The sequence below is a fragment of the Pteropus medius genome, unplaced genomic scaffold, assembly GCF_902729225.1.
Source record: "Pteropus medius unplaced genomic scaffold, Ma_sr-lr_union100, whole genome shotgun sequence".
Taxonomy (NCBI): Eukaryota; Metazoa; Chordata; class Mammalia; order Chiroptera; family Pteropodidae; genus Pteropus; species Pteropus medius.
In genome coordinates, this window is record NW_024351729.1 from 1,591,375 (window position 1) to 1,616,435 (window position 25,061).

General features: G+C 33.4%; 1 protein-coding gene across 6 annotated transcripts in view; it reads left to right on the plus strand.

Moving 5' to 3' along the window:
- The window catches only part of PMS1 (PMS1 homolog 1, mismatch repair system component), a 64,484-nt gene that overhangs the window by 21,448 nt on the left and 17,975 nt on the right, over positions 1–25,061 (plus strand). For 5 of the 6 annotated variants that reach the window (XM_039844232.1, XM_039844234.1, XM_039844233.1 and 2 more), the window contains 5 exons: positions 709–872; positions 15,466–15,582; positions 21,704–21,826; positions 22,394–22,537; positions 22,731–23,611. In XM_039844232.1, coding sequence (XP_039700166.1) covers positions 709–872; positions 15,466–15,582; positions 21,704–21,826; positions 22,394–22,537; positions 22,731–23,611 — 1,429 coding nt within the window. The remainder of the gene's footprint in view (positions 1–708; positions 873–15,465; positions 15,583–21,703; positions 21,827–22,393; positions 22,538–22,730; positions 23,612–25,061) is intronic. The other variant, XM_039844237.1, reaches the window with a different exon arrangement.

Consider the following 25,061-nt stretch of genomic DNA (forward strand, 5'->3'; position numbering starts at 1 on the left):
ATTGAGAGACATGAAGAAAGGAAAATAGAATCCATAATCAAGAGAAAAAATAGTTGATATAAGCAAATTCACAGATGACCCAGGTATTTGAATTAGCAGACGAGAACTTTTAAAACAACTGTTATGTTAAAGAATTTAGAGGAAAAGATGGTACTAATTTCATTTGCTTTTTAACAAAAGCTAATTATTAAACTGATATTTAATTACTATAGTTTTATACCTTCATTCACCTTTTTCGTTAAAATCACAATTTAAAAAATACCTTTTGTTAGATTATCCTGTCTTTAATATTTGTTGTTCAGAAGTTGAGGGTAAATTAAGCCAAGCAATTAAATATTTCAGATAAGAATTTTTATTGGAATAATTAAGGTTATCACATATGCTATATAGCCTTAAAGTGCAGAATGAGCATCATTCCCAGGTGGTTTGAATACCAGTAGAATTCTTAAGATGCTACGTTCTGATGAGCCCAAGTTTCTCTGCAGTGGTAGAAATAAAGATTATTCCTGAATAGACCACACAGAAGAGATCCTACTTTGGTTAGTCCTGTTGCCAAAAGTAGAGTCTAGCACAGGGTCAGAATAGCTTACAAAGCTGAGTCTTCTTTGGGTTCCCAGAATTGGAGGAGTACTGGCCTTCTGTGATAGCATTTGATGATCTGAAGTCCCTTCCACATCTAAGTATGCTTCCCTCTTAATCCACCAACAGGTACAACTGTAACTGCTTTAAGATTGTTTAAGAATCTACCTGTAAGAAAGCAATTTTACTCAACTGCTAAAAAATGTAAAGATGAAATAAAAAAGATCCAAGATCTCCTCATAAGCTATGGTATACTTAAACCTGACTTAAGGATTCTTTTTATACATAACAAGGTAAGCATTATTGTACTTCTATAAGGTTTTTTTTTTTTTGGTATTATAAAGGGATAGTGTATTTTATCTAAATCAGATATGTAAAGAGTCTTCAAAAATTTGTCCCCATTTGTTTAATCTTTATATATAGAGTATCTTTGTTACCTAGTATCTATATGAAATCTGATTGAACACTTCATTTCTAAGATCAGCCATTCCACCACAGACTTTTAGGTCCAAGAGATGTTTGAGTCCTAAATATGATGATAAATAAAGACTTGCTCTTTTCTTTTGCAGAGTTCACAATTTAGTGACATTTTCCACCTTTTATTCTAAACTCTTTCTTCTTTGGAAGAATTTGTTTTTTGTTTTAAGGGAAACTACCTCATTTTTTTCCATTTTTCAAAGCAGGGCTAATAAGCAATTCTCCTTGTTGCTAGTTGTCTCTTAGGGGAAAGAAAGGTTTACATATTTTCCACTTATTTTATTTTTTTATGAAAGTCTATATGTGCACCTCGAAATACTTAATGGAAGGAGAGCAGAACCACACTGAAGAAATGTGGAAACCTGGTAGGGAATAAGGAATTAACATTTATTGAGGGCCTACACAATGCCAGGACTTATGCTTGGTGCATTAAACTCCTATAATCCATAGCAACAGTCAAGTGATGCAGACATACCAGTTTTGCAGTTGTTCTCTGAACTGAACTCAGGAAGGTTTAATACTGTGCTCCATGTTCCACAGCTAGTAAATTGTCGCAGTGGGATTTGAAACACAGCATGCTTGCAGAGTACAGGTTCTTTACTATCTACTGTGTTGCTTCCCATTTTAATATGTTACATTTATACGGTTCTTTTTCATGTTTCAGAGCTCTTAAAATAACTGAGTTAGACAGCATTATCTCTATATGGGGAGGCGAAGCTCAGAGTGATCAAAATAATTGTTTTATATTTCATAGCAAGTAATAGTGCTTGGGTCAGAACCCTTTTCATTTGGTTTTCTTTCTACTCCCTGTCTTTTTATTCGCTCTTAAGAAAATTTTGTATTAAACTAAGCTGTGGTGGAATATTTATCATCAAAATCTTTGGTCATCTTAAAAAAATAAAAAAGAAAGAAAAACATTAAGAATAGTCAGCCACCTGTTCATGCTGGCATAGAGCTCAACCAAATGATACCTCGAGATCCCGTCCAGCTCTACCATGCTATGATTCCTCAGGATGTTGATGGATAGAGGCTCATCCTGCTAATATAAATAACCCTGTGACCTCTTGATCCAAAGGAGAGTTAGTAATTAAAGGTTGAGTATATACAAGTTAAGAAAAGATCAAAAACAGAAGAAATGATCAGGAAAGGAATACTGATGGAAAAGGTAAAATATGAAGATAGGAACTATGTATTTATAAAAGTGAATACAACTAAAGCGAAAAGTTTTGAATAAGAGAAAACCTGATAGAAGAATAAAACAAGATTATTGTCTCATGAGTATTTAAAGTCAAATATATAGATATAGATATAGATATAGATATAGATATAGATATAGATATAGATATCTTGTAAGCCTTGGTTAAGTTTATATTACTTTCTTAACTACTGTAAGATCATCAGTGTAGGCATTTTCTTTGGAGAATGGAAAGTAGTGTTTTGTAATATACTACATTTTATTATTTTTAGACAAAATATCTGAACTTACATTGAGCAAAAACAAGTCCCTCAATGGTCTTCAGTAATTTCAGACACAGTTCAGATCCTGGAGAGTGTGCTGAGAGTATTACACCATGAAAGTAATGTAAGATTATCAAAAGTAAAATTAGGCATTATCTATTATTACACAAGGAAATCACAGACTGAATTAGAACAAGACGTCTGTCTTCAAGCTTTTTTTCCTTAGTACAAATTATTTTTCCGCTTTTTAATTTCTTAATAGTGCTGTTATGCCTCAGATGTTAAAGTGTATTGTTAAACTTCCTCAAATAGCATTGACATATTATCATAAATCTTTTTGGACATTGATTGCCATTCTGGTCTTAGCCTTTTTCTTTTAAACATGCTCACTTTTATCATTCTTTATGTGCTTTTCTGAAAAATATTTGTGCCTTTGCTTAAAATTTAAACATGACAATATTGGCGTCTTTTGTTTTTGTTTTTGTTTTTGTTTTGAAAATTTTTTTCTGCATTAGAAACAAACAATTACATTGCACATAATATGGGAAGTACTATTGCTATTTTGACATCTTGGATTAGATAGTGTTCCTTCTTTTTATGAAGGTTTAACCTGCCAAGACATTCTTTGAATACTGATAATGTTGATGCTCTTGCCAGTAAGGTTATGTTAGAAAGAGGTATTTTTCTTCTTTCATCATCATGTTCCTTGAAAGCATATTGAATAATGAGACAGCCAAAGAGAAATAATTTACAAGTGGATTCAGTGAGTTTATTTAAAGTAGATATTATTTGAAGAAATGATAGAGCCATTCCTTAAGATGAGCACTACAGTTTTCAGCTTTAGTTGTAATAACTGAATTCCTGTGAAGTCCTGCTGTATATATTTTCATTTCTAAAGCAGTTATGTCCCATAATTAGAAGTTTTTCTCATAGTACTCTCTGAAATCAAGTTAGCATTTTTAGCTATTTCATATGTATGTGAGTAATTTTATAGATTACTAGTTCAAAACATAATGTTAAATGTGTGATTTAAAATGAGATACTTTCATACTTAATACTTGTTGATTTTTGTGAACACGTTCTTTTACCAAAAATATCATTTGTGGTTTTAAAATTGTTTTGAATTGAATTTTGTCTTTATAGTTAGATGTCTGCTCATATTGCAAAAGCTGAATTTGGGTATCATTGATATAAGAAGGTTTTAACTGGTACAAAAGAGAGAGAAGTTATTGAAGGCATGACTTTCCCCATTTCCCACCTCCATGTCACATGAGTGTTAAGGCTTATTGGAATCAGTTTATTTATTTTTGAAGTCTGGAAGAATGATGGTGACACGGCTTTGAAGAGTTGAATATCTCCAGTTTTAGTCAATCTGGGAAGAGGCAGGGCTTTAGCCAGAAACAGAAACCCAGAAAACTAGCCATGGAGATTTGATAGTGAATGTGGTGGCACCCTCTCTTGACATAGTTTTCTGGGTCTGTAGGAGGGTAGGTACTCTTTTGTGGTGGTAGCCAAAGATTTTCTTTTTTGCAGGGTGGAGGAGGGGTAAACAAGAATGAGAAAGAAGAGAGGGATACATTTATGGTATTATAAATTGAAGATAAATAAGTGGTAATTTATAATCTGATCCCCTACATTCATGATATTCTCTTTGTTCATCTTATTCTTATCTGCATCTTTTAGCCTTTTACTCCAATATTTTTTAATGTTCATTCCAGTTTTGTTTCTGCTGTGCTGTGAGTAATGGAAGAAAAGTCTTTTGTCCACGATTGGACCAATGTTAAAGGATTGTAGAGGCAGTTTAGTCAAAGAGAAATTCCAATTTAGGACTGTGGTTCAAAAGCTTTTTCTTTAGGAAGAAATTATTCTAGTTCTAACCTTGAGTTTGAGTGGGTTTTGTTTTTGTTTCTTTTTTAATTAACAAAGGTGGATGTCCCTTCAGATAGATTTCAAAGTTAGCTTGGGACTGATTATTAGTCATGATTGTTTTTTGTTTTGTTTTGTTTTGTTTTGTTTGCTATGTGCAAATTAATAACTACATTTTTTAAATGGTTCTCATGTTTTCTTTGTTATTTTAATTTCTTTTCACCTAACTTCTATGAAGTATTATATAGTAGAGAGAAGAAACATTCAAAAATCAAATTTTAGTATATCTGATTTCTGAGTTTGATGTTTATTTACACTATTAAAGGACTCTGAAGTCTTTTCTTTTTTCCCAGCAAGACTTAGTTACTCTTCCACTTTTTTCATAGCATTTTCTGCATATTTCTATTATGTCATTTTAAATTTATTGACAATGATTTACATTCTGTCTCCCTTTCTCAACAAGCCTCTCTTTGGAAGTGAGAGTTGCATCTTACCTGTATTCTCTTTAATACATACTCCGTGCACAGCACAGAGTAGAATACTAAATGAATTAGATAGTGCTAAAATCAAAATATATAAATTTATATAGCACCAGTTTTGAACAACTCTGACCTCTTTCAAACTTTCTTCATAATATTAATTTATAAAATCAATCCTTTTGTTTTAAAGATTCATCCTTTTGGATTCCCTAGTAACCTCAGATTTTTACAGAGTATATTCTCACTTATATTCATATATACTACTATAGTTTGTTTTCTTGTCTGGCCTCTAAGTCACCAATAACGTCTTCATTAGAACTTATCAGGAAATATATAAAGAATGTGTGGATAGCATAATGGAAGGAAACACTTGACAGGGACACATCTCTAAGAGCCATCAGTTTAATATATTTTGTTTCTACTAACTTGAATAGAACCGTGTAATTATTCCTTTACAGATCCTCTAACCAAATACATTTTATATACTTACTATTTATCCTTATACATTTTTGTAGTCCAACAAAATAGATTTCTCTGCGGATCAGTAATACCCAGAGAATTTGCACAAATCTAGACTTTTGAGCTTAGAGCAATAGAAGCTGATTAAATGATCTCTTTAAGACCTGTTTCAACTCTAAAACTCTTATTTTTAAGGATATGTGCATATATATATATATATATATATATATATATATATATATATCTTGGGCAATTCCATATCTTTCTTACAAACTGGAATTTCATATTTCTGTCACTTAGTGGTTCTAATGAGATGATATATCAAATTATAAAATACTAGAAGGTATAAGGATTCTCAAATCTTTACACCTGGAAAGGACCACTGAAAATCTTTTTTGTCATGCCTCAAATCTTGTAGCAAATAGAGTATTTTTATTCTGGTCTTGTCTCATTTTATCTTCTTGTGACCCCGAGAGTTTGGGTGGATTGAGTAATAACTTAAATTTGAATATAGCAGAGGAGAAACTAAAGTTTACATCTCTTAAGTTTAATGCAACTTTTATTCTCCTTTGCTATGGCTTCTTCACAGCTGCTGGACACAGAGCTTTGAGTAGGTGCTATAGGACAATTATTTGATGGCCTACACTCTGAAAAAGCTTACAGTGTAAGCGAGGAGGTAAATGTGAAAGTGTATGCACATTTAAATAGATGAAAATAATAATGAAAACTTGTTGAGTGATTGTTGAATGATATTGATAAATACTATAGAATTTGAGAGGTGGAAACATTTACTTCAGGCTAAAATAGTCAGGGAGGAAGGATTCAAGGTGGATGTGTTCTGAGAGCCTTTGCTCTCAGAATAAGACCACCCCTCTCTCCTCCATACCTCCATCTGCAGGTGTCAGATGTGATTTCCAAAACTCTTAAAATCATGCAAGACCTTAAAAGTCAGAACCTGGTATGAGCCCTAATCTCATGTTTTTATTCCTGTTTTATGTCAATCAACACAAGAAACCTGGATCTATCAAATCAACCATATTACTCTGGAGTCTTATACAAATCATTGCTTTTTTTAACTCTGTCTCTCATATATCTTCATCTTTTAAAATGCCCCATTTCATGGTCAATCAAGTAAAATCTGTCCTTAGCCTTTTCTTTGATCACCTTCTTTCTCTTACTGCAACTTGGCTCTCCCTGAGAACTTTGTATCCCCTGCAGCCCTTTCAGATGGTGACAAATTTTTCTCACCTACTTCTCACATCATTGTGCCTCATTGCAACTTCCATACCATTCCTTCTCCTCTTCATCTAAAAATATCACTTAACTTTGAATCTGGCTCTTTAGACTCCTAGAGCACTATCACTCTGGTGAATTCAGTATTTCTATAGGTAGTCTTTCTAGATTCTCAGATCTTTTACACCTCTTCAGTGATTTTATTCTCCGCCCTGCCTCAGCCATTAATTCCTGTGGCTAAACCTTAGACCTTGTCATTGCCCCAAACTGCACCTCCTTCATAATTTCAAGTTAAGTATTCCACCCTCTGCCACCACCTCCTCCTGTCTCTCCAGCTTACTCCCTGCAACAATCCTTATTAGACTCCGTTGGACCTGTGATCCTTGCTTGACCCTTCTGCCTTTTTGTCCCCGATGTTCTCAGTTCTCTGCTTCCGCTGCTTAAATTATATGGCCCATGATTATCATTCTTTCCTTGGGCATTCCTTTAATTTCTTTCTCCTCCCTCAACTGTACTTGTTTGACTAACAAAATCCTGGTTAAATTCATTTCTGTCTTCTTAGTGCCTGAACCAATATAGCTAAATGTAGCTGGAAAAACATACCCCTCCTGATTAGTACGACTTTAAATTCATGATCCCTAATCTTAGTGCTTCCTGGTATTTGTGTTTCTCTAGTCCATTTTCTCTCCTGGTCTCCTACATCAGTGCTTTAAACAAACTTTAATATGCATTCAGATCACCTGAGATCTTGTTAAAAATGCAGATTCTCAGTAGATCAGGGAGGGCCTGAGATTCTACATATCCGACAAATCTCCAGGTGATGCAGTTGTTGCTGGTCCATGAACCCTTTGGAGGGACTCAGAAAGTCACAGAAGAGGGAGCACTGACTTTGGCCATTTCTCATGTCAGTGTTATTGATTCAGTACACTAGGAACAAACTATAAAAGTGATCTTACCTAGGACCCCTCGCACCCAGGTGGGTACATCATAGAAGGATTCTATTACAGTAGACTTTGGCAATGTTAATAAATAGATCAGGATCGTTCTAGGTAGAGAAATCGTATGAACTTAAAAGATGAAGATATGAAAGTGCAGAGTACACTTAGGGTCAGTGAATAAGTCGATTTAGGTGAGCAGGGATTTTATATAAAGGAACAGAAGAAGATAAATCTTGAAAGAGAATTTGAGGCTAGGTTATAAAGGCTTATAATGCTAGGCTTAATCTTTTTTTTTTTTTTTTTAAATAGAAAACCAGAAGTAAACAAGTGATTTGATGGAGGTATTACCTCTGATAATTAGTTTGGTAGTGGTATACAGGGAAGAATTATAGGAGGCTGTAAGCAGTGACACTAGTTAGGTTGTATGTTTCTAGGAATTGAACCTTTGCTTTTAGGTTGTTGGCATATAATTGTTCATATAGTCTCACGATTTTTTTTATACCTTCTATGGCATTAGTTGTAGCATCTCTTCTTTCATTTCTAATTTTATTTGTCTTTTTTTTTGTAGTCTAGCTAAGGGTTTGTCAGTTGTTTCTTTTCAAAAAAACCAGCTCTTTCTTTTGTTGATATTTTTCCATTTATTTTCTATTTTATTTATTTACGCTCTGCACTAATCTTTATTTCCCTCTTTGAGGTATATAGTTAGGTTGTTTCACATCTTTTTTAGTGTAGGTGTTTATTGCTATGAACTTCGCTGTTTTGCTGAATCTCCTAAGTTTTGGTATGTTATATTTTCATTTTCGTTTATCTTGAAATATTTTCTAATTTTCTTTTTTCTTCTTTGACCCAATGGTTGTTCAAGAGTGTGTTATTTAATTTCCACATATTGTGAATTTTCTAGTTTTTCTTTTGCTCTTGATTTCTAGTTCCATTCCATTGTGGTCAGAAAAAATACTTGGTATGTTTGTCTTAAATTTGTTAAGACTTGTTTTGTGACCTAATATGATCTATCCTGGGGAAGGATCCATGTGAGCTTGAGAAGAATGTGTATTTTGCTACTGTAGAGGGGAGATCGCTATATGTATGTTAGGTCTATTTGATTTATAGTATTGTTCCAGTCCTCTGATTCCTTATTGATCTTCTGTGTGGATTTTCTCTCCATTATTGGTCTTGACCTGGAAAGAGAACAGCTTGAGAACCATGTGGTGAATGGAGTTGCATTGCAGAAGAGATGGATGGGGTAGCTTCATTTAGAATGTGTTAGGGAGAGGTAAGAGCAAGTATGGAAAAAAGCCTCATGGAAAACAAAATGTAATAGATGAGGTGTTCTATTCAGCAATAACAGCTTGACTTAAAAATAACCTTTTCTGTAAAGTTAAATATGGGAGGAAGTAACAATTGCCTCAGTGTTCCAAGAAGAGCTTTCTGTAAACAGTCTTGAGAAGTATGGGTAATCTGAAGGAAGTTATTAAGCTCTGGTTAGGTTCAAAAAGGATTTTCAGAGGAGGTGGCCTTAGAACTGGTTCTTGAGAAAGACTAGGTGGGCAAAGGTATTCAAAGCCCTTGCAAGGTCAAAGAGTCATCAGAGGTCAGAGAAGGCTGAAAGTAATGTAGGAAAATAGGAGATGAGGCTGGAAAGATTGCTTGGGTCTACATTCTAAAGCACCTCTTGAGACTTTCATGGGAATGTGGACTTCTTACCAGGTGGTCAAAGGGAACAAATTAAGGAGTTTCAGTAGGAGACTAACAGAATAAGATAATTCTCATGACAGTTGGAGGATGGGCCAAATTATGTTTAGTAATGTAATTGAAGAAGCTGGTTCGATAGTCCAGGTAGTTGCACAGAACATGGAGAGAGTCTAAATGAGAAAAACATTTCCGATGTAGGTAAGACAAGGTTTGATTAGCAATTGGAAATAATCTTTCTAGTTTTAAAGATCACAAAGAATGAATATCTGTATTCTCCCTTTGAAAGTTATGCAAAGATTAACTATGTCTTTAAATTTTTATTTACTTCTTTGAATAAATCATAGCTTTACATGGTTCAAAAACCAAAAATTATGAAAAGGTAGAGTGAAAAAATTACTCTGTCTCTCATCTGCCTAGTGTTTATAAGCAACCCCTCCCCTCAAAGGTAAAGTTGCTAATTTCTTTGTAACTTTCAGGGGGAAATAATTATGCACATACTATTTGAAAAAAAGGAATAAAATAAAATAAACATTTAAGCAAAGTAAGGATAAGAGATATTAAATTCGAAATTGTGCTGAATTTATTTTACCAAGACAGAATTCTTTTTTAAAGTCTAAGATTACTTAGCATGAATCGAGTCATGTTAATACTTATTATTTAATAGAACGTGATGTTCTTTAACAGTAGTATTGCTATTGTACTGGAATAATTCATAATTTACACTGAATTTAAAACATTTAGCACCGTCTTAGTGATAAGCATCTATAGCTAATATTGTCATATTGCCAGAGAGGAAGAAAATTGCCTTTTCCTATATTGTTTGTGCCACTGCTTTTTTTTGATCCGGAGTCAGTACAAATACAAATCCAGGAGAGGAAAGCAATTGATACAGATTAGTTATATCAACCTAGAAGACTTTGGAAATAGTTAAAACTTCTAACTTTTAAGAAATTTAAATGTGAACTTCTTAGTACATCTGTGCATATAATTTGCATGAAAACTTAGGTTGTTCTCTAGGCCATTGTATACTTTTTTTTCCATATTAATGAAAGAGTCTCTTTTGCTCAGATAGTCTTGTTAGCATTACATTTTTTAATTGTTCATCATCTGTTTGCAACCTCCTTTTTTCCATTATCACAAATTGCCTTCACAATTGAGGTTTACTAATTAAATACTGAGTATTCTCATCTAATTTCATTTCCTTCAAATAGCATGTCATTGAAGTAGGAACAGCAGCAAGATATATTTGGCTAACTTCAATCAATTTCATGGTGTGCATGTAATAATATATTTTTGATTGAGGTGTTTTTTGCTATGTCATCATACTGACTAGAGTCGGATTCTTACTTGGCACATTTAGATGTGCCGACTTTGTGTGACCTAGATAGAAAACATATGGGGGTATGTGTGTGTATTTTTAGCACATGTTAAGCTTTTGGCCTAAGGGCAAAATATGTGAAAAACTTCAGGAAGTGAAAAGAAAATCTCTTTTAGAAATTAATATAGGATTGATTAAATGATGGGGAAAGCACACTAAAAACTAGATGCTATAGAAAATGTTGTATTTAAAAATTCAGTTTCTTCTAGATTCTTAATTTTTAATTACCACATTTTATTGTATAGTTCTTTAATAATAGATCCTGTTTTGAAAATGAATCTTCATTGCCTAATAGTGAAGATTTACTTTTTTGGCAGACCTCTTCATCATTTATTGCTAACCCAACTGTAACTAGTTTAGAAAATACTTCCAAATTAGCCCCTTTAGATCTGATAAAGTAATTGCTTGGTGTGAAATAATGCTCCAGAACTATTAGCAGTATTTACTTAAAAACATTTTTTTCACATTTAATAGTTCTCATATTTTACAGCTTTTTAAGAACCTATTTCCTCAAGTGATCTTTTTATAATTCTGTATGCTAGCTATTCAGCAGGTCAGGCAGTGAAATAGCATCTTTGCATTATTTAACAAAGATTTATATCTTAGGCATCACCTGAGGCATCATTCTAATACAAACTGAGCAATATATTTACATAATACAGGCTTTATAACTGTATACAGTGCAGGAATTTTGAAAACTAAGTTTTCTTGAAATATTTTCTTTACAACTTTATTCCAAGTATATTTTATATATATGTATGTCAGCATCAGAGCTAGCATAGCTTTAAAGAGATATATTTTTTGTGAATTTAAGTTTTTATTGCTCAACTTTTTTGTTAAAAGTAACGTGATATGGAAAGTATGAAGCAAGAGACATTTCACTCCAGTACAGTTTCAGATTATTCAGAACTTTACCTCTTTTCTATTATTTTAAATATTATCCCTTAAATCATTGCCTCTTGGCTGGCTCAGAGTAACAGCCATAATAACAGAAGCCAACAATCATTATCCTTTTTGTACACACTCACAAACACACGCACACAGGAAATGCAAAGATGACAATCTGGCAGTTCCTTGAAAAATAAACAGTTACCATATTACCCAGCATCTCCACTCCTTGGTATATACCCAAGAAAAATGAACATGTATGTCCAAACAAAAACTTGTACACGAATACTCATAACAGCATCATACATTAGAGCCAAAAAGTGGGAACAGCACAAATGTTCATTATCTGGTGAAAGGATAATTCAAATGTATATCCATGCAATGGAATCTTATTTAGCCATTAAAAAAGGAATGAAGTACTGGTACAACATGAGTAAACCTTGACACATTATGCTCAATGAAAGAAGTCACTCACAAAAGACTGTGTGCTGTATAATTCCATTTATATGAAATACCCAAGGTAGGCAAATTTATATAGACAGAAAGTAATTTAGTGATTACCTACGGTGTAGGTGGGCAGAAGTGGGGAGTGACTGCTAATGGGTACAGAGTTTCTTTTTTGGAGTGATAAAATTGTTCCAAAATTAGATTGTGGTAATACTTGTACAACTTGGTAAATATACTAAAAACCATTGAATTGTACACTTAAAGTAGGTGAATTGTAATGGTGTATGAATTATACTTCAATAAAATTACTATATTTTTTTTAAAAGAAAAAGTTGCTTTAGATGTCCTAATGTAAAGTAGTAGACAAGACATAATATCTAACCTGTGTAGTGGTATGGCAACCAGCAGTCTCAGTCTTTAAAGACAAAGAGTTAAGTTTTCAACTCCACTAGACTGACTTTTCTCTAGAAAAATGTATTCCTTTGTTCATTCCTTCAACAAATTAGTGTTTATTGGGCCCTCTGGGTACCAGGGACTCAATCATGTTCCTGATTCTTTTCTTTTTCTTCAAATGCAGTCAGTCATTATGTCACATCAAGTTTATTTCATATCCTTTAGTCTCTCCGTGTCCTCTTTCCCTCTTACCAATGTGTTTGGTTCTGTTACCTAGTCCAGTGATACTCAGCCACAGTGTTAATATTAATAAAATACCAAAATTTGCAAATGTTTTACCTTAAAAAAATTAGAGGAATAATCCTGTAAATATCACTTATACTGACTTGCATTCCATTGTATTTTTGTGAGTGAAAGAGAAAGCAGTAGCATTACAGCTAGTGTGCCAGGAATTACACATAATCTTCATTACCTTTGAGAATATTTTGAGAAAGTGAACTTCATCCATTTTGTATATCCTCAGTAAAAGTTGAGAATCTGAGTTGGAGTAATATAATCACATTTTTAAAAAACCTATACTGCTCTAGCTTCAGTTCTCACTAAAGCATCCTTACCAGAGATCTTTTTTTTTAACTGAAATATATTTGACTTGAAACATTATGTAAATTTAAGATGTACATGTTAATTTGATACATTTACATGTTGTATATGATTACTACTGTAGTAATAATTAGTACTGATCACATTATGTAATTATCATTTCTTTATAGTGGTCAGAAAAATTATGTTCTAGTCCATTAGCAACTTTGATGATTATAATACAGTATTGTCTATATTCGCTATACTATGCATTAGCTCTCTAGGACTATAGCTACTACTCGTTGCAAGGTCGTGCCACTAAATGACATCTGCCTTATTTCCTTATCCCCCACCCCCTATTAACTATTTTACTCTGTTTCTACCCGTTTGTTTTAGATTCCATACATGAGTGGTATCATACAGTATTTCTTTCTCTGACTTACCTCACCAGAATAATGTCCTCAGGGTCCAAAGATCTCTTTCTAACATCCATATCTGATCATGGCATTCTCCCAGTGAGATTTCTGCAGTGGTTCTACATTGCATATAAGAGAAACTGTAAACTTCTTTGCGTGATATGCTAGGTTACTCACGATCTTGCCCCTTTTTATTTGTACAGCTTCATCTCCAGCAAGGCGTATGCTCTGTGCTTCCATGCTTTTGCCCATGATTTGTGAGTGGGCAAAAATCTCTCCGCACATGCAACTGCTCTGTGAAGTAGACTTAGGTTTCTTCTATAAGTTCCCACTGTGTTTTGTAATAGCAGTTTTCATAATACATTATAATTATTTTAATATCTTATTTTCTTTTTATATTTTTATAAATATAAGAACTCAGTTCTCCTTAGGAACTAGAACTTTGTCCTTTTATTTTTCTGTTCCCAGCTTTTAGCATAGAATCTGGTACAAAGTAGATGTTCAATAAATATTTGATGAATAAATTCAAAATGAGTTTCTCCAAAAAAATTAATGTGGCCAAAATATTTATATATTATAATATGTGATGAAATTAAGGATTAAAAATGCTGATGTGACTCTACATCCCATTTTTCCTAGAGCACTTCCAGTTTTAAATAGTCTATTGTATTGTCCTTTAAGTGTAAATGTAATTACCAAAACATAACTTTTTGTTTGGAAATGTATACATTGAACCTATATCTTAATTTTAATTATTTGCAATTTACTTTTAAATTTTGATTTCATGTACTTAATGTCCTTTTTCTATTTCAGATAACTTTCAAAGCAATACTGAAAAATTATTTAAATCAATGTCTTTTCACTTACAGCACGTAACCTTTCTACATTACAAAAACAAACAAACAAACAGGAGCTTACTCAACCTCCAGCCATTGAATCTACAAACCTACTTGTTTGTATACCTATTCTTTCACTGCTTCCTTTTCAAGTGTGTCATTGTAAGTCCTTCTCTTGATCCACACCTGCCTCTAGTTATCACTCTATATGCTTTGACTTTACAGTCTGACTTTCTGAGTTGTATAGGTTCACTTTTTATGTTCTCTCTGTAGTCACTCTTCAATCACTGAAATTTGACTTTGGTTACCTTACCTCCCTAGAACTGCCCTCACCTTCCTGATGGCTAAATCCTGTGGCCACATCTCTTTTCCTCTTGGTTTCTTGATATTGGTCACTTTTGGCTACTACTTCTTAAAAACTCCCTTGGTCTGTTGTGCCACACTGTCCTGCAGGCTTCCTGCTTCTGTGGCCACTCCTTTATGATCTTTTTTTCCCCTCTGCCTGCTCCTTGAATGCTGATGTTTTCTTTCAGGCCCTTTACACATTTTTCTCAGGATTTAGGAGGTGCTAAGTGAATTTTTGTTGAATGAACAAATGTGTCTGTATTGATGGTTTCTCAAGAGATTTGACTATAATTGAACCTTGTTAACTGAAGAAATTGCAATATATCATACCTGATCATGCACTTCACAGCCGAACTTTGGTCCATGACTCTCTTAAACTATTACATACTTGCAGTGAAAAAAAATGCAAGCTCATTATTCAGCTTTTAAGTTTGTGAGGTTCAGGTAGCTTTTTGTAAGTTCTCTGTATATAAAAGGTAATTACAAAGGTAATTTTAAAGAGCATGCATTGTCCCCAAATTTTATACCAGTTCGACTATTTACAGAAATTTTATAGCATAGCTGTTAGTCTTTATAATAATACTTTACTTCGAGTAAAAATTTAATTTAAATATACTCTGAAGTATGTACTCTGAAGTTTAAAAGAAAAGAGAGAATTAATATTTAATGAAACTGTTTTATTCCAGGCACTGACCTTTGTGTTTGCCTACATTATATATTTTCATCTTCCAACAACTCCAGGAGATAACTATTCTCAGTCATCTTACAGACAGGAGAAAACAGGTTAAGGGAAGTGAAATAGATTGTACACTGCAACACATACAGCCACTAAAATTCAGAACCAGAGCTCTCTCAGACTTTGTATGCATCTCTTTTCATGCATCTCTTCTAAACGATACTGAAAATATAAACTAGGGATGAATGCTAAATATAGAAATAAATGGTATTAGTACTTGAGTGAATATAAATTGTGTTAAAAGTTGTTTGTGCCGTTTTTTCCCCTAGGCAGTTATATGGCATAAAACTAGAGTATCAGATCATAAGATGGCTCTCATGTCCGTTCTGGGGACTGCTGTTATGGGAAATATGGAATCATTTCAGTACCACTCTGAAGAATCTCAGGTATGCAACAAAAATGTTCTTGAAAAATTCTAATTTACCAGTGAAACTGTTAAGTTATTTCCCTTTTGGGGGGTTTGGGGTGGCAAGAGCTTTTTTCTTTTTAACATTTATATCAGAGATGTGTATAAGGTAAAAAAGAAGATACATACAGAGCTTATATTAAACCTGTCTCCCCAGTCTACTTCTCTTTTTATCTATTCTGCTTGTTGTTTTTAATTTTAGATATTGTATTTACATTAACTCTGTTGATGATTTTTAATTTAGGATCTCATCTGTTTACTTTCCACTATGAAGGAGAAGAAGTTGAGCTCTCTTACCTTTGTTTTCTCTTTCTCATTCTACACATACTCCAGCTTCTTTTTCTTGATCTGTCAACTTCAGACAGTCCTCTTGAGTCACTATAATATTAGCTGTAGTTCTTAACACTCCCACTCTTACTAGCCCTTTCCTCTCTCAATCATGTCAGTTCTACTCTTATGTTATCAAGTTTAATAACCTGATTTTTCAGATAAGCATTTTTTAAACCTTCCATTTTTTGTTTGAAGATTGATTCTACAAATTGAAAATTTGTATGAAGTTTATATTACTACAACTATGAATAACCTTCATTGCAAACCCAAGTATTGTGCTAGGGTTACATTTCCTCTCTAAGTATCCAATGTTATGTCTCTGTGTCTTACAGACGAGGATACCTCTATTGTCCCAATTAAATGAATCTTTGTTTTCTCCCATCAGTTGCTCAAAATTTGTCACGTTTGTCATGCTTTATATATAGACTATCTTACGTAACTTTTTGCTTTTTCTAGATTTTCCAAAAGATTTTCTTTTTTAAGTGAAGAAATTTTCTTTATCACAACAGCAATAAAATCCAGCTCTTTTAGTTATTCTAGCTGTAATTGCTAATCCATTTATTTCATTCCATTCTTTTTGAACTCACTGTTCCTAGAACCCACTTATTTCTTATTTGGATTGATTGCATTATGCACAACTCATCCTGGGATTTCTTTTCATAGGAGTACTGGTTATTTCCACTATGTCTTGTATCCAATGTCTTCCTTTCTTGATATTCATTCTCATTTTTTTGATAGTCATCTTTTAAGTGACTTCCACAGAAAGGGAACATGAGACTTTATTTTGCACTTTCTCATATTGGTAGTCTGGTAGACATAGAATTCTAGATTGAAAAGTAATTTTTCTTCAAAACTTGAAGACATTGAGTATCTTTGATCATCTATTGTTGCTGATGGGAAGATTAATGCATTCCAATTTTTTCTAGGCAGTATGTTTTTTTCTTTCTGAAAGTTCTTAGCATCTTTCCTTCATCATTGTTCTTAAATTTTACAAGGATGTGGGTAGACGTTTGTCTTTTATTATTCATTTGTTTATTACTCAGAGCACCTTTTGAATTTGAAGACTCATTTCTTTTTCAGCTCTGGGTTATATACCTCCATCTGTCATCACTTTGATAATTTTTCTGTTTTTTAGTGAAGCTCCATATTGTTGATAAGAACCTCCTCTTATTTTTCTCTTGCTTTTCTCAAGTGTTTCATCTTTTTGTTTTTCCTATAAGTTTTAGAGATCTCTCTGATTCGTTTATCTGTTCTGCTGACTTTTTTTTTTTAAGTTTTACGTTTAATTTCCAAGAGAATTTCAAAATTGTATTGCTTTTTCATGACTTCTTATTGTTTTATGGATACAAAATCTTGAATCTCTCTGAAGATACTAAATTTTTGTTTCTGTTTTTTAATTTGTTCCTTAAATTATCTCTTTATCTTAGGAGGTCAGTTTTGTTTTGCTTTTCAGGTCTTTTTTCTCCAAGTCTCTCATTCTCTTGCTATCTTCCACCACCACCCACCTCCCCGAATTGGAAGTGTAATTGGAAACTTGGTGTTTGTGGCTGGGCTTTTTGACTGTCAGGCACCACTTGAGTGTTAAGTAATCAAAATCCTGGTCCTAGAGTTGAGGAGAATCAAGTGCCATTATGAGATGAGGACTTACTCTGCAACCCAAGGGTAATTCATTTTATCTCTCTCCCGCCCCTCCATTCCCTTCCTTTGCTCGCTTGCTCGCACTCGCTCGCGCACGCGCGCTCTCTCTCTCTCTCTCTCTCTCCCCTCTCTCTTCCTCTCCCTCCTTCTCTTTCTCTTTCTCTCTCTCTCTCTTTCTTTCTCTCTCTCCCTCTCTCTCCCACTTTCTCCCCCTTTCCCTCCTTCCCTCTCTCTTTTTCTAGCACAAAATTAAATTGTAATTACTTCATGACAGATTGTCCTTATTCATTTTCTTAATGGAAGAGCCTTTTTGATTATTGTTCCTGTTTGTCTGCTGACTTTAAACGTGAAGGCTCTCTGTTCTACTGGACAGTTGTTTTCTCTCTTCTTCCCTTTTTTCTTAATTTGTTGAAATCTCTTTTCACCATTCCATGCTTTCTGGGCTTGTAAGGAGACTTGTCCTATATCAGAGTTTCTTTGACCCCTTCTTATTTCTGGCCAAAGGCAATCTTAAGTTGTTTGCCACCTGCTAGAGTTTGCCCCTCTTACTCCATTTTTATTCCTTTTCCATACCTTTGAGTTGTAAAACTTAGCTACCAAGGCCTCTTCACTGGACTGGGATGGCAGATAGATAGGCCATTTGGAACCTTGGATGTGGAGAATCTTTATATATCTCTTCTCATGTTGAGGGTCTTTTTTTTTTTCAATAGGGTCACCATGTGGGAAGAATCTTCTAATTATGAATGGCGTGATATCATTTGTTAGGAGTTTCCCAGTGTGGCTTTGTTGGCTTGATGGAACTTCTTCAGTTTCGTTTTTTGTTTTTGTTTTTCAACATCTTTCTCTCTTTGATATTTTTATTTTTGCAGTACACCATGCTGAGTCTGGGTGAATTCTTCAGTATTTTCTGATTTTTATTCCCCAAACTATATATTCTATGTATTTTATTTCTAGGATTCAGAGTTTATTCATTTTCTTCTAAACTTGGTTTATAGCTACTAGTTTTGATTTCTTGCTGGGTTGTTTAAAAATGGATGTTATTTTTCTTTACTCTTTTAACCTATGGTATACATACTAATTTTAAGGTCCTTTTCAAATTACTCTATCATTTCTGCTTTCCTGAGAGAATATTCTCTCATTCTCTGCTATTTTATATGCTTTGAAATTTTAATTTGTAAAATCACCTTGAATGCAGATTTATTGTTTTTGTTTTGATTTTCCTCTCCCTCTCCATAGTTTGGCATATACTTCCTCATTTCCAGCTGCAGTTCAAAATCACGTGTTATATTAGTTTATGCCTTTCATCCTTCCAAGATTTTAGAGACCCCTTTTTCTAGCAGACTTGGCTTAGCCTTATTCTTGATTTTGGAGTTCTCTATGTGCTTTCTTGTGACCCTTGTAAGCAGCTCCAAATAGTGGTCACAATATTTTTAAGGAGTTGGGGGGTACTGGGGTGGGAGGAGCAGGGGTAGCTCAGTCACCCATTTCAAATGGAAAGACTGATTTTAATTCCCTGTGTCCATACCAGAATTTAATTTCCAACTAATGTAGCTGTTGTCTGATCCTAGAGCACACAGGGCTTTTGACTTCAGCCATCGCACCCTGTTATGTTTTGCACACATAACATCTTTATGTTTGTCTTTTTAGAAAATGGTTAGCTCTTTCAAAATTTGTGTTAAAACTAATTTTATCTATCACTGCTATCTATTTGCAGTTGGGATGGGGAAGAAGGGAATTTCTACATGACTTATTCCACTATCCTTACCAAAAAAAACTTAAGTTATTACTTTAGAAACATAACTCCATGGTGTTCTAGAGGTTTATTGAAAGGCTCATGTTAGGAGACCAGTCAAAGTTACTTCAGCAGAATCGGAGTAGAAGAGAGGAGATATCAGTTTGAGAGATTGGGTAGGTAACAGGACTCTTTATCATAGTAAAGTAATATAGGAGGAACCAATTGAATAACAAGGTAGAAGTGGAATGAAATATTTTATTAAGTTTTGAAGGTAGTGGGATTAAGAAGATTTTTGTGACAGCTAATTAAAGATAGTAAGCATTTAAGGGTGAAAGAAATAGGGGCTATACATCTATATCTTAGCATTACTGGTATATGTGTATGTGTATGAAATGACTCAGAGAGAGTAGAGAATAAGAAAAAAAGGCCTGATGGTGGAATTCAGGGGGGCTATAATCACTTATAGGAGGTAAGCAAAGGAAGAGAAACCAGTAAACCAGATCAAAGAGGAAGTGTTAGATAAGAAGTAGAAAAAAACAAAACAGAAGACTGAAAGAGTGTCATGCTTGCCAACAAAGAGAGTTGCCATTGGTGTCAGGGTCTGCAGAGTCTCAAAAAAGAGAAGGGGACTGAATGTCCATTGGAGTTGGTCATTGAGGAAGAAGCCAGATTATAGGGGAGCTGGAGATGAAAGGAAGGAGAGAGGGGCCCATAGTCGAAAAGCAAAAAGGGGAGAAGTTTTTGTTTATATTGTCTTTGATTTTTGTTTTGCTTTTTAGGTTGAGAAATACTTGGGTACAGAATCTTGTAAGGTCTAATTTTTTATTTTGTACTGATTTGGTCTCTTATAGACATTCTGTTTCCTTGAATTAGCCTGATTTTTTTACTTTTTATAGCATTTTACAAGACTTTGCTGTTTGATTTTACTTATTTATATAACTTAAAAATAGATTTTTTTAGTTCCTAAGGTTATCCTAAGCCATCTTTAAAACTGCAGTAGTTTTAAAGTAATACTAATTATTCAGTGGCCAAACAAAATGGTGTGAAAGGAAAACACTAGCAATATTACCAATTTCTTCTTAATTTTATTCTCCATAATTACCTAATTGGGGCAGATTTTTGGTTTTTTAACAAGCCCAGTAAGTCTTTCAGAGACTAACCAAGCTCCTCTTGATGCTTAGCAGGTACTTTAAGAAGGCTCTCATGTTTCTTGGTGAATTATATAACCATTTATAAATGCTGTGAAGTTTTACAGTTAATTAAGTAGTATCATTTTGTAATGGATTATCCAGCTTTATTAATTTACTTTTTAAAATTGGCACAACTTGGCACTGTGACAATAATGCACTTAGCGTTCTAAAATTGGTAACACATCTCCTTAAACACTTATTTCCAAGGGCAGGAATAGCCACAGACATAGGTGTCAGCCTACAGGCTGTGTTATTAAGGAGCCTCGTGTTTTCTGCTTAAGTAAAAATAGCAGCCCCACTGATTCTCACTTCTAAACCTAAGCTAAAATTTTACTATTAGCGTTTTTTTTAACAGATTAATAATACATCTGGTTCCACTTGTTTCAGATAAGAGATTATAGGCCTATATTTTAAATAATTTGACCAAGATCAAATAGATAGTAGTGAAGCTGGGATTTAAGTTATGTCAATTTGGCTCTAACCTGTATTCTTAACAATTCTGTATATTACCTTTAAAGGTAAAAGTAGGAGCATTTTCCTTGCCCTCTGTTCCCTCAATTTCTCTCTTTTCACACATTTGTAAATGGAAAGGGAATACATTAAAATAATTGATTTGCTTCTCTAAGCAAAAATAAAGTCAAAGGACAACACTACAATCAGGAAGAGATTTTTGTCAATGAAGAAGAGATTTTTAACTCAGAAATGAAAACCCAGTCAAATTGGCTTTAGAGCATACTCAGAATAAGGATAGGAACAACCACTTCTTTAAGGAAAAGGTGGCTTAGAAGAAAAAGACAAACAGCCAGAGGAAAGTCACAATATGAGGAGAGAAAAATTTAGGAGATAGAAGATAAAGTCGAGCAGAGAGCAGTGTTTATGCCATATGTTCTATATCAGTAAGATATATGCCCATTCATGAAGCTTTTGTGAATACCAATTTTTTCTTAAAATACAGTTGCAAAAAAGAGAGGCACAACTTGCTTCATTATTTAACATGCTTCAGTCTTTTATTTAACATGCTTCAGTATTTTATTTAAAGTTAATGCTCAGGATATAGTTATCAGGAAGTATGTGGCTCTTTAGACCGTAAGGTGAAAATCGTGGGTTTTTTTTAATGCCTTTTAATGTATCGTATGTAGCCAGACCCATAAACTACATTTATTGTTGACATTGCATATTGATTCTGTAATTATTTATTACACTTATAGATTCATCTAAGTGGATTTCTTCCAAAGCACGATGCGGACCACTCTTTCACAAGTCTTTCAACCCCAGAAAAGAGTTTCATCTTTATAAACAGTCGACCAATACACCAAAAAGACATATTAAAGGTAATCTATTTAAGAAAAAAGTATCAGTTCGTTCAGAAATAAAAACTAGCTCTGTCGTTTGTCAACTTGTTACAAGGATTACTTCTAAGACTTTGCTCTAAAATAAGGAAAAGGAGAAAAAGATCTACAGGAACATTTATTAAGAATTGTTCTAGGTACCTTACATATGATGTCTCATTGACTTTTCATGACAACTCTGAGATATATTATTATCCTTATAGTGAAGAAACTGGAATGTTAGTGACTTTCAAACTGAAATGTTAGTGACTTTCTTGACTACACAGCTAGGAGGTAATAGAGTTTGGATTTGAACTCGACTTTCAAAACAACTGTGATCTTTTAACCATGAAACCAGTTTCATTGGCTATTTGTACTTCCTAATGAATGTTTGTGCTTCATTCTTATAGCTTGAAGGCTTCTAAATGAGTATTACTATTTAGATACTGCTATTTCTAATACATCCACCTGGTTTCTCAGTTGGGTATACTCCTTTTTGGTGATATTTAAGGATGGCAATACTATATTTATGTGGTGTTCTTATCTTTTATTCATTACATATATTTCTAGTTAATCCGACAGTATTACAATCTGAAGTGCCTAAAGGAATCTACTCGTTTGTATCCCATTTTCTTTCTGAAAATTGATGTTCCCACAGCTGATGTGGATGTAAATTTAACACCGGATAAAAGTCAAGTATTATTACAGAATAAGGTAACCTTTTTCAGATAATTTTTTTGTATTAATTTATGCTATTTACAAGCTTATACAATCCTAACCATTTTTGTGTGATAAAAGATATTTGTGCATATTTTGTGCTTGTTTGTGCATATTTTTAAACATTTTAAATCTTGTCTATTTATTATTTTCATAATTTCCCCTAACATTTGTTAATTTTTGTTTTTAGGACTCTGTTTTAATTGCTCTTGAAAATCTGTTGACGACTTGTTATGGATCACTACTTAGTACAGATTCTTATGAAAATAATAAAACAGATGTTTCCTCAGCTGACATGGTTGTTAGTGAAACAGCAGAAACAGATGTGCTTTTTAATAAGTTGGAATCATCTGGAAATAATTATCCAAATGTTGATACTTCAAGAATTTCTTTCCAAAATGATGTACATAATGATGAATCTGGAAAAAACACTAATTATTTAAATCATCATATACATGTTGGTGACCATTACGATAATCGTTTTAGTAGTGAAAACTCTAACATTGATAAGAATACTAGAAATACATTTCAAGAAATCTCAACGAATAATTTATGTGAAGGCACACAGAAGGAATACAATGAAACTTCTTTTGTAGATTGTGTTAAGCATGCGCAATCTGAAAATGTCAATAAAGAGCATAGAGATGAGAGTGGGAAAAATGAGGAAGAAGCAATTCCTGAAAAATCTTTGGTAATTTCTGCAGATGACTGGAGCAAGGGAAATACACTTAAAAATTCAACAGGAGAAAATATCGAACCTGTGAAAATTTTAGTGCCTCAAGAAAGTTTAACATGTGAAGTAAATGATGATAATAATCTAAGCCCTGAACAAAATCTCAGCGAACGTTCTAGTAACAAAAAATCAAATGTGGTAGATAACATATCTGGACAGCTTACAGCTTATGATTTAATTAGCAATCACGTAATCAAGAAACCCATGTCAGCAAGTGCCCTTTTTGTTCAAGATCATCGCGTTCAGTTTCTCACAGAAAATTCTAAGACCAGTTTAGAGGATGCAACAATACAAATTGAAGAAATGTGGAAGACATTGAGTGAAGAGGAAAAACTGAAGTAAGTTTCCTGAGCTTGCATGTGACCTGACTGTTCAGATATTTCCATTCTATATGACTCACTGGGTTAAAAAAAATATATTTTTCAAACTTATTTTTGGAAAAGCAGGGTGGAAAATGCCTTTTGGCTTGGCTAGAGTACCTTTTTTGACATTACTTTTTTTGTTTGAGGTTTTTAGTTTTGTTTAGGGACAAGCCTTAACTGTTTGTTAAAAACCTGTAACATTGCAGATTTAATTTAGTGGTGTTCATACTGTCCTTATTCAGTATAACCCAAGGCTTCCTTCTAAAATCTTTATTGGTAACTTAAAAATTGTGGTGGGTTTTTTGATAGGTAAATGGATAGTGTGATCTATCTTTGATTAAAATAACTACACAATACTTGCCGTCTTTAGATCAGATGATCTGAATAAATATTCCCAGATAATATGATGGTGTTTCTAATTGACTTAAGGCACTTATTTGTAAACACAAAATATCATATTTTGTGGAAGTATACTTTCACATATTATTATCTAAGTCATCTCAATACTATGTCAGACATCTGGAGGAAATATTTAAATGTAACCTATCATCCTCCAGAGTTTGTATTTGGTGAGAAAATACATGGATGCTTGATTGATATTTTTTCATTAGCTTATTCAGTCATATAAAGATACTATCAATTTAAAATAATAAAGACCATTATTAATACCAATAGGCAAAACCTCCATAAATTAATTTCTCTTTTCAACTTTTTTTTTTTGGAGGGGATGGTTATGTTTTGTTGGTTTTTCAAACACACAAAAGTAGACAACAGTACAGTGAACCCATCACTGTGTTTACCAACCCTCATTTCATGGTCAGTCCTGCTGCATCCATACCTCCACTCACTTCACCTATTTCATAAATATTTCAGCATGAATCTGTAAAAGATTCTTATTTTAAATAGAGCTATAATATAGTTGTCATAACTTTTTAAAACAAGAATTCCTTAATATCAAATAGTCAATGTTCAAATTTCTAATTATTTTATAAATGCTAGATATTTTAAAGTTTATTTGAATTGGATGCAAATAAGAGTAGGGACAGTGTAACAACTTAAGATAGCATTCCTTTGCAGCCTCACGATAGCAAGTATTGCCCTGGTTGCCTTTTGGGGAATGTCAGCATTGTTTCTCCTTTAGGCCCTGGGGTGTCAGGGTACAAGGATTATGGTTAGTAGGCCCCATCTAAAAATTTTTTTATCATCAGGCAGTATTCTGGAATCCAAAATTTTCTCTATCTTATTGCCGTAAAGCAGACAAAGTGGCAGACTTTGTATTGGTTAAGAGCATGAAGCTATACCTGAGTTGGAACCTCTGCTCCTTTCTTTGCTAGCTAGCTTTTTGAAAAAATATTTATCTCCTGGATTGTTATGAGGTTTGAATAAATATTGTTTGTGTTATACAAGATAAACAACTGGCAAATTG